The sequence below is a fragment of the Hipposideros armiger genome, unplaced genomic scaffold (genome assembly GCF_001890085.2).
Source record: "Hipposideros armiger isolate ML-2016 unplaced genomic scaffold, ASM189008v1 scaffold_592, whole genome shotgun sequence".
Taxonomy (NCBI): Eukaryota; Metazoa; Chordata; class Mammalia; order Chiroptera; family Hipposideridae; genus Hipposideros; species Hipposideros armiger.
In genome coordinates, this window is record NW_017731942.1 from 1,054,807 (window position 1) to 1,068,294 (window position 13,488).

Here is a 13,488-nt window from a genome sequence, read left to right on the forward strand (position 1 = left end):
TGCATAATATGTATTAAGGGTATATATTGTTTCCTTAAACCGTTTATGTGTGTGAATGTTTAGTTTGTGATGTAGAGTGATCCAAGCTTGAAGACCACTGCTCTGGCAGATATACTTAGCAGTAGCATTGTGGGGTTGGAGACTCTGCAGATGTCCACTCTCCTAGTCATGTCACGGGAAACTCTGTTTTCCAAAGTGATGGTACCAGTTAACACTGATCACTGGCGAGTGAGGTCGCTCCATCTCCAGTACCTAATATTGAATTGTTTTCCTTTAATTTTTGTTAGCCTCATAAGTGTGAAATGGTATTCCTTTATGGTCTTAATTTGTGATTTCCTCTTTACTAATGACATTGAGTATCTTTTTATATGGTTTTTTTTTGGCCATTTATGTCTCACATTCTGTAAAATGCAGGATTTTAAAGATTTTACTGTGAAAAGAGAATTGCTTTGGTTATAAAGAAGTGTAGGAGTCATAACAGAATATGACCCAGAGGAAACCAGAAAATATTAACAGCAGAACTTAATGATTTGAGCTCAGCACAGAGTTTGGCATATAGTGATGGCCGATAATTCCACAGTGGTGGCAGCATGAAGAAATGGTTTATAGTGATCACACAGAAGTGGCACTGGAGTCTGTCGATAGAGGCTTTGTGGCCTTTCTCAGTGCAAAGCTCCCAGAGGGCTGTTTTTATGTGTACACAGCCTTGAGACCGTTAAAACTCATGGCACTTCAGTATACTTCCCTGAGCTCATTTTAGCTTGTCAATAGCCCAAGCACAGGGCCTGGCACAGAGGAGGCCCCCCGGAGTGTTACTGCCATTCTGATTTGGATGCTCAGATTGTCTCAGATGTGACCAGTGGGACTACCTTCAAAGTGGCTTCTATGTCCATTTGAGGTGTTAAGCACTTCCTTGCTTTCTGGTCCAGCAAGATATTTCTGACTCATCTAGTACTTGCCCTGCATTGGTCCTGGAGTCAGCCATTTCTCCACGGAGCCCTTTCAATAGAGAATGTAATTTACATACTGAGATCTGGGTGTTAGGTGTGTTCATTGCAAGGCTCACTCAACAGGCAGAGCCAGGAAGTGTGTGTGCAGTTTTGCATGCAGTGCTGTGATCTAAATGGGAGGGATTGCTTACATCACTGATTGAGATCTGGTTTCCCTCACTTGAGGCTGCTATGGAAATAATTCCTGGATATCGATACATTTAAAAATCTTCATAAACTGATTAACATGTAAGAGTGTCCTGGTTCAGCGTTAGGTACTAGATTTGGTTTTTTTGTGTATGTGTGTTTACAGTTATACTGAGAGATAATTCACATAACATTGGTTTTGTTTTAATTTGTTTTAAAGTTAATTCTGCTAAATGAATGGTCTTCAAAAGTTTTCAATCAGGTGATGTTTAAACTTGCAAACTGATCCCTGATTCTTATTGTATCACAGGTTTGGTGCCCTATGTCTCCAGAGTTTTACAGGGAGTATGTGGCAATCAAAACCAAGAAGCGGATTTTGCTGTACACCATGAATCCCAACAAATTCAGAGCTTGCCAGTTTCTGATCAAGTTCCACGAAAGGAGGAATGACAAGATTATTGTCTTTGCTGATAACGTGTTTGCCCTCAAGGAGTATGCCATTCGGCTGAACAAGTAAGGGTAAAGAAGTTGGACTTGCCTCTAAAGCCAGTTTACCTTCCCCATGTGAAAGTGCAGAAGGTGCCTGTTTTTTTCTTGAAGCTCCCAGGAACTTCCTAGTATCTAAAGGTTCTGATCCTGTTGCCCCTGTCTCAGAAACTAGGCAAGACAGAGGAGCCTGGTTAGAGTAAGAGGTTAGAGCGTGTAGACATGAGAGCTTGATCACCCTGAGCCCAGGGATCAGGGGCAAGAGCCGTGCTGCTTTATAGCTGGACTCCAAAGGTGGGCACGAGTTGGCATTGGAAATGTCAGGCCGAGTGAGCACTCTAGGTGGGCCAGGGACCAGGAAAGCTAGGCAGACTGTGCCAGCATCCAGGTATGGCCAGGCGTTGAGAAAGAGCTTCTTAGAAAACACCCACCAGAGTCATCGCGAGTCCGCAGCCCCACCAGGGTGAGGAGGAAGAGGACCGAGCTTCCTGCTGCACTGACACAGGGCTTCAGCTGCTGTGAGTAGCAGAAGGCAAGGCCCTCTGGAGACGGGCCTTCATTCTTTGTGGGGTAAGATGCAGAGGGAAGAATGCACTCAGACCACCTTCTCTTTAGCAAGCTATGCTTTAATCCTCACCTCAGTCATATGAGGTCATTGTATTGTCCCCATTTTATTTTATTTATTTATTTATTTATTTATTTTAAATATTTTTTTTTATTGGGGAATTGGGGGAGGGGAACAGCATTGGGGAATCAGGGAAGGGGAACAGACAAATTGCTGTCCTTTTGTTCTTCAGTCTAGTTGTGGAGGACGCCGCTTCACTGGCCCATGTTGGTATTTTTGCATCATTGCGTTCTTCCCAGTTGAGGCAGTTGGTCTCTGGCCATTGGACAGCCGCTTACGGCGACTCACAACAGTTCTCGCCAGCTGCTGACCGCGGGCCGCTCACGCTGGCTGCCGGCCACTCATTGTAGCTCATTGCAGCCCCACTGCAGTCTGCGCCGTCACCGGCGACTCACAGCAGCCCAGCTCCAGGTTCACCATCTTAGCTGTAGAGGGCGCAGCATCACTGGCCCATGTGGGAACCGAACTGGCAGCCCTGCTGCTCAGAGCTCGTGCTCCCAAGCCAACTCTTAACCAACTGTGCCACTCGGCCGGCCCCATTGTTCCCATTTTATAGACGAGAAAACTGAGACACAGGAAGGTTAAGTTGCTTAAATTTCTGAAATTGTACCTTTTTTAATTTACAAAAGATTTTATTTTTTATCAGAGTACCATAGATTATTATGGAAAACAGGAGTTCTTTGTACCTCTCTTCCCACCCACAATTCCTGTTCCCCAGAGGCAGCTACTTTCAATTCTTCTCTGTTTACCTTCATATTGCTAAGTAATTTATATAGCAGTTTCTTGATTATTAATTATAGAAGCGACCTGTTAACTTCCTATTATGGGAATTGAGGATTTAGCTCTTACATACACCACTCCCCCGACCCCTGTCCTCCTAGTATGTTTGGGGTTAAGTTAGTATTCAGTGTTACAGTATTTTACGGTGTCAATATTGTTCAAGCCAAGCTTATAGTGTACTAGGGTTACATTTTCTTTTTTTGTAAACATTTGTTTTTTATGGAATTTATAATTGCCTCATTATTGCTTTTGTTTGGTTTACTCTGCACTCTGTTACTCCTCTTTAGACCCTTAATGCAGCCATAAACTTCCCCCAGTAGAGTCAGATCCATCAGCTAATCTCTCAGTCTCCTTCTTCTTTCTTTCCCTGGTAGGATCCTTGCCGGCATTTGGTCCTGCTCTGCTCTGGACTGTTTGCTCCCTAGGAGTAGAGATGCTGCCCAGCCGTCATCTTTGGGCTCCCCTCTGTCACCCTCCTGTGAATTCCCTGTGCCTCTTCCCTATGCCCCTGTCCTTGTTTCTATGTCTTCAATCTTCTCTTTCTTGGTCACTCATGTTTTTTTTTTTAAAGATTTTTATTGGGGAATTGGGGGATGGGAACAGTGCTGGGGAATTGGGGGAAGGGGAACAGACAAGTTGCTGTCGTTTTCTGTTCTTCAGTCTAATTGTGGAGGACGTTGCTTCACTGGCCCAAGTTGGCACCATCATTGCGCTCTTCCCGGGCGAGGCACATCAGTCGCCGGCTTCTGGACGGCTGCTCACTGCAGCTGGTGGCCACTCACGCTGGCTGCTGGCTACATACGGTAGCCCATGGCAACCCACTGCCACAGGGACTGCAGCCTATGCCGTCACTGGTGACTCACGGCAGCCCAGCTCCAGGTTGAGCTGTTGTTCAGCATCTTAGCTGTGGAGGGCAGTGTCACTAGCCCTCACATGTGGGATCCGAACCGGGGCCCTCTGGCGTCCCAAGCCAGTTCGTATGGTGGGGGTGTTCCCCTTGAATCCTCATGTGGAGGGATCCCCTTCATTCTTCGTGTGGTAGGGGGGAGCCTTTTCATTCTTCATGTGGTGGGGGGATCCTTTTCATTCTCCATGTGGGGGGGTTCTTTTTTTTCAGTGTGGTGGTGGAGGAGGGGGTCCCCTTCAGTCTTCACTTTCATTGCCTCTGCCCTCAGCAATGCCCGAGATCCCTAAGTGCCGAGCTCTTGCTCATAGTCCAGGAAATGAGCCTCTAGGTTTCTGCAGGTGCAAGGAGGTGCTCCTGGCTGCTGTTCCTCATACACATACTCTGCCCGTTCTCTGTCTGCAGCCTCCCCCCACCTTCCTTTCAAGGCAGCTGGTCACTAGTTCCTGGATGCTTCTGTGTGCTGCATAGAAGGTGCACTGCTTTGTATTGGCCTTCCCTCCTGTGGACTTTGGACTTCTGCTTTCTCGAGTCCCTAGCTCACTTACGATGCTTGCCTCCATCTGCTTCTCCACTTCCCTGGTGTTACTTCCTGTTCTGCTGTTACTTCTCCTGCTCTCTTTGCCCTTCTGGGTTTGTGTCATTTTTACACTTTATTTATTTGACATTCAATATTATATTTCAGGTGTATAGCATAGTGGTCATATATATATATGTATGTATATTTATTTCTTTATTTTTTTATTGGGGAAGGGGAACAGCCAAGTTGTTGTCCTTTAGTCTTAGTTGTGGAGGGCACAGCTAGCTCAGCTCCAAGTGCAGTCTCCATCCGGCTGTCTGTCGGCAGCTCGCAGCCGCTCAGCTCAAGGAGCCATGTTCAATCTTAGTTGCAGGTGGGCATAGCCACCGTCCCATGCGGGAGTCAAACTGGCAACCTTGTTGTTAGCAGCATGTGCTTTCACCAGCTGAGCCATCCTGCCACCTGTTGGCAGCTCAGTGGCAGCTCAGCTAGGGCTCAGCATCACTGGCCCATGTGGGAATCAAACCGGCGACCCTATTGCTCAAAGCTCATGCTCTTAACCAACTGAGCCAGTTGGCCGTCCCCACATTTATATAATTTAAGAAGTGATCCCCCTAACTAATGTAGTACCCACCTGGCACTATACATAGTTATTACCATATTACTGACTATATTCTCTATGCTTTAGTTTACATTCCCATGACTATTTTGTAACTGCCAATTTGTACTACTTACTCCATTCACCTTTCTCACCCTGTCCCCCAACCTCCTCCCATCTATCACCCTGATAAATCTAGTACCCATGTGACACCATACATAGTTATTACAATTTAATTGACTATATCCCTTATGCTATACCCTACATCCCCATGACTACTGTGTAACAACTAGTTTGTACTTCTTAATCTCTTTGCCTTTCTCACTCACCCCCAACCCCTCTCCAATCTGGAAACCGTCAAAATGTTCTCTGTATCTATGAGTTTGTTTGTTTTATTTGTTTGTTATTTTGTCCTTTAGGGTCCACATATAAGTGAAATCACATTACATCTGTCTTTCTCTGCCTGACATAGTTCACTCAGCACAATACTTTCCAAGTCCATTGATGCCGCCACAGATGGTGAGAACCCATTCCCTTCCCTGGCCGAGCAATATTCCATTGTATATATGTACCACCTCCTCTTTATCTACTCATCCATTGACAGATACCCAGGTGCCTCCATATCTTGGTCATTGTAAACAATGTTGCAAAGAACATGTAGGTGCACATGTCCCCTTAGCGTTTTGGGTTTCTTCAGATAAACACACAGAAGTGGAATTACTGGGTCTTTCTTTGTCTCTTGCTACAGCCTTTGTTTTAAAGTCTTATTTTGTCTGGTATAAGTATTGCTACTTCAGCTATTTTTGTTGTTTCCATTTTCATGAAATATCTTTTTCCATCTTTTTACTTTCAGTCTGTGTGTGCCTTTCAATCTGAAGTGAGTCTCTTGTAGGCAGCATATGTTAAGGGCTTTGTTTTCTTATCCATTCAGCCATGCTGTCTTTTGATTGGAACATTTAATCCATTTACACTTAAGTAATTGTTGATCAGTATATAGTTATTGCCATTTTATGATTCATATTTTGATCTTGGTTTTCTTCTGATTTTTTTTCTTTTTAAGATTTTTATTGGGGAATAGGGGGGATGGGAACAGTGCTGGGGAATTGGGGGAAGGGGAACAGACAAATTGCTGTTTTTTGTTCTTCAGTCTAGTTGTGGAGGACGTTGCTTCACTGGCCCAAGTTGGCACCATCATTGCGCTCTTCCTGGGTGAGGCAGATCAGTCACCGGCTTCTGGATGGCCGCTCACGCTGGCTGCTGGCTACACACGGTAGCCCATGGCAACCCACTGCAGCAGGGGCTGCAGCCTACGCTGTCGCCGGTGACTCACAGCAGCCCAGCTCCAGGTTGAGCTGTTGTTCAGCATCTTAGCTGTGGAGGGCAGTGTCACTGGCCCTCATATGTGGGATCCGAACCGGGGCCCTCTGGCATCCCAAGCCAGTTCTTAACCATCGCGCCACTCGGCCGGCCCTTCTAATTTCTTAAAGAGGTCCCTCTAAGATTCCTTGTAATACTGGTTTGGTGATGATGAACTCTTTTAGCTTTTTCTTTTTCGGGAAGCTCTTTTATCGTTCGATTCTAAATGATAGCCTTGCTATGTAGAGGAATCTTGGTTGTAGGTCCTTGCTTTTCATCACTGAGTATTTCCTGCCACTCCCTTCTTGCCTGCAGTTTCTTTTGAGAAATCAGCTGACAGTCTTATGGGGTCTCCCTTGTAGGTAACTAACTGCTTTTCTCTTGCTGCTTTTAAGATTCTGTCTTTGTCTTTAACCTTTGGCATTTTAATTATGATGTATCTTGGTGTGGGCCTGTTTGGAGTCATCTTGTTTGGAACTCTGCACTTCCTGGACTTACATATATATATTCTTCACCAGGTTAGGGAAGTTTTTAGTCATTAGTTCTTCAGTAGGTTTTCAATTTCTTGCTTTCTCTCTCCTCTCCTTCTGGTACCCCTATAATGTGAATGTTGGTACACTTGATGTTGTCCCAGAGGCCCCTTAAACTGTCCTCATTTTTTTGGATTCTTTTTCCTCTTTGCATTTCTGATTGGGTCTTTTCTGCTACCTTATAGTCTAAATTGCTGATTTGATCCTCTGCCTCATCTAATCTGTTTATTCCTTGTAATATATTCTTCATTTTTTTGTGTGTGTTCTGTATTTCTAATTGATTCTTTTTTATGTTTTCTATTTCCATTTTTATGTTTTCTGTCTCTTTGTTGAAGTTCTTCCTGAGATCTTTGAGCATCCTTATAACCAGTGTTTTGAACTCTGTGTCTGGTAGATTGCTTTTCTCCATTTTGTTTCATTCTTTTTCTGGAGCTTTGTTCTCTTTCATTTGGGACATATTTCTTTGTCTCCCCATTTTGGCTGCCTCCCTGTGTTTGTTTCTATATATTAGATAGATCTGCTATGTCTCCCAGTGTTAGCAGGGTGGCCTTATATAGTAGGAGTCCTGTGGGGCCCAGTGGCACAGTCTCCCTGCTCACCTGAGCCGAGTGCTTCAGGTGTGTTCCTTATATGAGCTGTGTGTGCCCTCCTGTTGTAGTTGAGCCTTGCTCACTGTTTGTACATCAGTGGGGAGGATTGACCCTCAGGCTGATTGGTTGTGAGGACTGGATGTGATTATAGTGAAAAGCTGTGGTGCAAGGGCTGACCCTACAGAGCCAGGGTTCACTTTATTTGGGCTCTGGTGCCTGCCCAGTCTGTCCTTTGGGTGTGTCATCCTTGGAGGCAGCCAGGTGATGCCCTGGCTTGGTTCAAAGCTGGCCACCCAGGTGTGCCAACCCTGGAGCCTCCTGGGGCAACCCGCTGCATGCCAAGTTTAGCAGCAGTCTGTGCCCTGCCCAGGGCCACCTGGTATGAGCCACATAGCAATCCTCAGATGGCTACCACCTGCACTGGGTTTAGAGGTGCCTTGAGAGACTAATCTGAGAAGTGAGCCTACGTGTTGCTAGTTCCAGGCTTAGGGCTGCTCAGTCACAGGTATGGGACATGCTGAAGCCAGATGCTGTCTGTTTGGGTTTTGTGAACCTTCAAAAGAGATTTTATGAAAGTTAGCAGCATGAGCTAAGACAGGTTGTTTGTACAAAAAAGCCACTGGAAGTGGCGTAGGATGCCCAAAAGTTGGGTGGAGCTGGGTATCCTGGGATCACGAGGGCGGGACAGATGAAAGGTGATAGCCAGTTTGATGGAGACTCAGATATGGGGTCTCCCTGCATCTGCACACCGGGGGAGGGGGAGACTCAACAAAGAAACAATGGCTCCTGCCAGCTCCTCCGACTTACAGAAAGCTTCCCCTTTAGCCCTCCCTGAAGCCAGACAGTTCAGTTCCTCCGTGTGTGTCCCTGGCACCTTTCAAGCTACTGCCCCAGCACTGTAGCTCAGAGTGAGTGAGTCCTTCACCAAGTAAGTTTGTGCACGGACCCTTTAAGAGGAGAGCCTGGGACTCCAGCCACCCTCCATCTCACTCAGCCACAATCTCTGCTGGTTTTCACAACCAGAAGTGTGGAGACTTCTCAGGACTTGAGCCCTGGGCTGGGGAGCCTGGTATGGGGTGCGACTCCTTGCTTTTCTGGGCTCCACAGCTGAGACATTTCTTCTGATTTTTAATGGTCACATGCAGGTGTGGGACCAGCTCATTCCGTGTCTGCCCTGGAACCAGTGTTGAGGTGGCTTCTTCTGTATGCCTGTAGTCGTAGGGCTTCGATACAGCTGGACTTCAGGTGATTCTCAATGATGGTTGTTCTGTAGTTTAGTTGTAATTGATGTGGTCCTGAGAGGAGGTGAGCACCACATTGACCTACTCTGCAATCTTGACTGGAAATGGGTTTGTGTCTTTTTAATCCTTTACTGCCACATCAGTGTCAATTTGAGAGAGGCAACAAGGCAGTGCATATATTGACTGTGTCATATTTATAGCCATCTTCCCTCCTTATCTCTGCCCCCACCCACCCTTTTTAGTATTCTATCCAGATTCTTCCTAGAGCCTTCCTCAGGTGTCCTCCCCCACACCTGCATTTGAACACAGCTGAGGCTTGTCCATTGGTTGTAGCCTTCTGTGTATCTGCCTGCACTGTGGAATCTGAGCCTGTCTGGCATAGTGAAGGGCAACAGGTCGTTGCTGTCTCATGGATGCTGGAAAGATAATTACAGCTTTGACTTATCTTTCTTTTGTGTATCTCTGGCCTTTAAATGTATGAAGTGTTCTCGTTTATCTTGTTTTCTTGCTTTAAAAGGATCCTGTGGATCCTGAGCAGAGCTCCACTCAGGGAGTCTCTGAGCTTTGGCTTCCTCCCAGGCTTAATTAGAAGGAATAGGTGTTACTAATGTAATTCACAGGAGGGCCTGTTGGGTGATTTGGTATGTAAGGTAGTGGGTGGGACACTCACTTTGGAGTTGGACATGCTGGGTCAGACTCCCAGCAACTCCTCTTAGTTGTGTAACCGTGGGAGTGGTGTTCACCTCTCAGCCTCCTCTTGCTCTGTCAGGTGCACTTCCCACCATCCACCTCGAAGGATCCACATGCCTGTCATCTGGAGGTGTTCAACAGATGCTAGGGGCTCTTCTGAAGATGGTTCCTCTTATGTTTCATTTCCTATATGGGGAAACCTGCAGAAACTGAGGGCTCTGTTGTGTTCTCCTGATGATGGAGGACCTGGGTGTCGAGAAACAGGCTCTTCTGAAGAGTGGAGTTTCCCAACCTTTTTTACAGCATGAGACACATAGAAAATAATATTAGTGTGGTGCTCTGAACACTCTAGTATAACAGGATTGCAGTGGTTGGGGTGACTGGAGGCCATCAGCCTTTGGTGTGCAGCTGTCCCAACGTCCTGCCCAACTTCCCCACGGGCAAGGATTTGCTATCTCAGGTACACCTGTTACCAGTTTCTGGCACAGTGTTGGGAAGCTCTTGTGTGGAGAATCAAAACTTCAGCTTTCTGAGCCTTCCCTGGGCACTGCCCTGCGATGGCTACTGGGCCCAGGTGATGGAACATCCACACTTGGGTTCAGTCTGCTCAGGCTCCTGTCCTCAGCTCCTCACTTGTAAACTGAGAACATGAAACCCATTTTTTACAGTTCTCAGGACTACCAGCAGGATAGATGGAATTTTTTCAATGTAGTACACAGCCCAGTGTTTGATGAGGGTGGGACCTGTACCACCTGGTAGCTGTTCTCTTTGTTGTCATCATTGTAATCACTGTTATTACTGACCCCTGAGAAGCTACAGAAACCAGGTCATTCTATGAACAGCAGAGGAATGGCATTGCCAGGTGCCAAGAGGTGATGACCATTGAGGCTGTCAGATAGTGTTGTGCCCTTTGGCAGAGCTGGGAATTAAAGAGAAGAGCTGTGAACTTAGTGTTATAAAAGGTCAGTGGGGAAAAGTTTGGAAGGGGCTCTTTGCTCCTTTCTGCTCCTTTCTTGGAGAATGCTCAGTATCATTAGGAAACAGTTGCTTCCAAAGTTCTGTTTGCAAATAACAATGTTTCCTTTGCCACTTCCATTGGGCGAAAAATGGAGGATTTTCTTTGTATAGACACTGAGTTTAGAGCTTAAAGACATTGAAGCAGGAAAGAACACAATCCAAAAACAAAAAATGTAAAGGAGGGAATTCCAAAGAGAATGTAACTTGAACCTCAGCTCAGTGGGAAAGGGATGAAGAGAGAGAGAGTGTGTGTGTGTGTGAGTGTGTGTGTGTGTGTGTGTGTGTGTGAGAGAGAGAGAGAAGTGGAGTGGGGAGGGAGTATTGCCACTCGTTTTTATGAGTCTCCTGATATTCTTGCATGATGGGGGGCTTTCTGGTAGAGAGAACTTTGCAGGAGCTCCTTTTCCCCCTGGTGTGCTTTCAGGATAATTGAGGAATGATTCTTTGGTCCTCCTAATATAGCTTTGTTCTTCTCTAGACCCTATATCTATGGTCCTACATCCCAGGGAGAAAGGATGCAGATTCTGCAGAATTTCAAGCACAACCCCAAAATCAACACCATCTTCATATCCAAGGTCTGTGTGGCATGCAGGGTGGTTGTGAGGTACCAGCAACCCCAGGGCCTGGGGGACACTGGATGATTTCTGGGCAGTGAATTGGTGTTTGTTGAAGAAGCATCATGTATCAGTTTTCATTTTCACATATTCAGTGTGTGGGTAATGGAAGAAGCAGAATTTAGGGTTTTGTGTATTATGCATAATCTATAAAGTCCTTATGCTTGACTGAAGTTTTCCTACCTCTTTTTGGGGTACAGAAGTTTTAAGTTGTATTGACTTTATACAAGGGGAAAAAGTTCATTACCTATTCTGGCAAAAGTGGGCATTTGGATGAGGTTCTCTTTGCGGAGCTGGAGATGCCTGTGGGTCATAGGCAGCCTTTGCCCAGGCTCCGGGTAAGCTTTGGTAGGTGAAGAAGGTAAGCACAGTGCAAACTCGCATATGCCCAGCTTGGTGATGGTTTTAATATGCAATTAGAAGCTGTGGCCCAATTGTTTAGAATAGTCATTCAGATTAAAACAGACCCAGAGCCCAAAAGAAATGAGGTTTTCCTCAAATGATCATGGCTGTGCCTGTAAGCACCAAACTTTGATGTCTGTGGGGGGGAACCTAGATGGTTGGAGCTCCCAAGTGAGGCAGCTTCCCAGAGTCGAAATCCAGCCCTGTGCAGGCAGCGACCCCCATTAGGTCCCATGTCTGACATGTGCTGCTGGTCTCAATGGCCTCCAGTTAATAGTGTGGATGGTTTTGTGCAGACCTATTTCTATAGCAAAAAGTAAGAATCACTGACAGAGTCTCTGTTGATAGGGCCCTCTTTTCTTTGGGCCCTTAGCAGCCCACACTGGAAATGTGGCTGAGACAGATGGTGGTGACTGTGAGTCCTGACAGCTTCTTTAGGACATCTCTCAGGAGAATTCACACTTTGGAGGCCTCCTGCCTCCAAAAGACCCTGGTACAGAGAGATAAGAGGATGCTGATTGTTTTTTTTAATTTAAGTTTGAAATTTGAGGCCAGTTGAATTTTTTCTCTTTTTGTCTCATATATAAAAATCTTCCCAGACACACAACTGCTTCATTTCTGTAGGTGGGTGACACATCATTTGATCTACCGGAAGCAAATGTTCTCATTCAGATCTCATCTCATGGTGGCTCCCGGCGACAGGAGGCTCAGAGGCTAGGGCGAGTCCTCCGAGCCAAAAAAGGTAAAGATGATCTTCCCGTTTTGCTTCAGGAGGTCTCTCCTTTTGGTCCACCTCAGACAGGAAGAGGGTAGGGATAACTGCCTGTGCATTCATGACGGCAAGCTTGAGCTCCTTGGCTAGGCATACGCTGAGAGAGGGGGTCCCAAAGTAAGGACTAAGGTCCTTGTTATTTCTCATGCCTTGGGGGTGACTATGTGGGTGCTTTTCATGGCAACTGCTTGGAACTCACATGGATATTCTCTAAGCTGCGCGCTTGTGTTGGTAGACAGTAAGGGAAGCCTGGACATTAGTATTTAATGATGTGGACCTAGAAGGGAGAAAGCAGAGCTGGGCCTCCAGTGGAAGGGTGAGACCTGGAAGCTGTCCCCTGAACCTCCAGTTAGGAGTAAGAGGAAGGCCTGCTAGGAGCAGGTTGGGCAAGCACAGGTGGACACATCCCTTCTCATCTGTGAAGCGTGGTGCCCTGAGTCATAGCTTGCATCAGGGTATCACAGGCTCAGTGAATGAGGAAGCAAAAGGCATGGATTTTTCTGCTTGTTAACTGGTAAAAGGGATCAGACCTCAACTGTGGGCAACAACAGGGACTGACATTGCTGCTAAGACATGGCATCCTCCTGGTACACAGGAGGAATTCACTTAAGAGGCGTCTGGACTGCTAGGATGTTTGAAAATGACATGATCAGTGGGCACATGTTGGAATTGTACCATATTCAAATATGTTTAAGAAGCAGCTAATTGATTTTGTTTAAAATAGAGACAAAGTAAGTTATAAATTGCAAGCAAAGAATTGGGCACCAGACTAACTGTGTAACCTTGGGCAAGTAATTTGCCCCTTTGAGCCTTGGTTTCCTATCTAATGTAGGAGTGGCCATCCTACCTTGCAGGACTATTATGAGGAACGAGACTTACATAACAGAATATAGTAGGCTGCTCAATAAATTGTAGCTTTTATAAACTGACAGGCATATAATCCGACTAACACATGTGAAAGTAATACGTTACTTATTCCTTACTCTTCACCACACATAAAAAAGATAAAAATATAATTTGAAAATCGCTTTGAAATTTGATTAGAATTTTATTCTTTTTAAATACCATTTGACTCATTTTACAAGGCCAGTATTACTCTGATACCAAAGCCAGAAAAAAAACACTATAGAAAACTATAGACCAATATCCCTGATGAATATAGATGTAAAAATTCTCAATAAAATACTAGCAGACCATAAAGAAGAAGGAAATAGTACCCTTTGCAAC

At 45.6% G+C, this 13,488-nt stretch overlaps 1 protein-coding gene across 2 annotated transcripts in view; it reads left to right on the forward strand.

The window, feature by feature from the left end:
* The window catches only part of ERCC3 (ERCC excision repair 3, TFIIH core complex helicase subunit), a 45,419-nt gene that overhangs the window by 14,471 nt on the left and 17,460 nt on the right, over positions 1-13,488 (forward strand). Inside the window, exons 10-12 of one of the 2 annotated variants that reach the window (XM_019624552.1) lie at positions 1,447-1,649; positions 10,952-11,048; positions 12,114-12,230. In XM_019624552.1, coding sequence (XP_019480097.1) covers positions 1,447-1,649; positions 10,952-11,048; positions 12,114-12,230 — 417 coding nt within the window. Of the gene's footprint in view, positions 1-1,446; positions 1,650-10,951; positions 11,049-12,113; positions 12,232-13,488 lie in introns of both variants that reach the window. The other variant, XM_019624551.1, reaches the window with a different exon arrangement.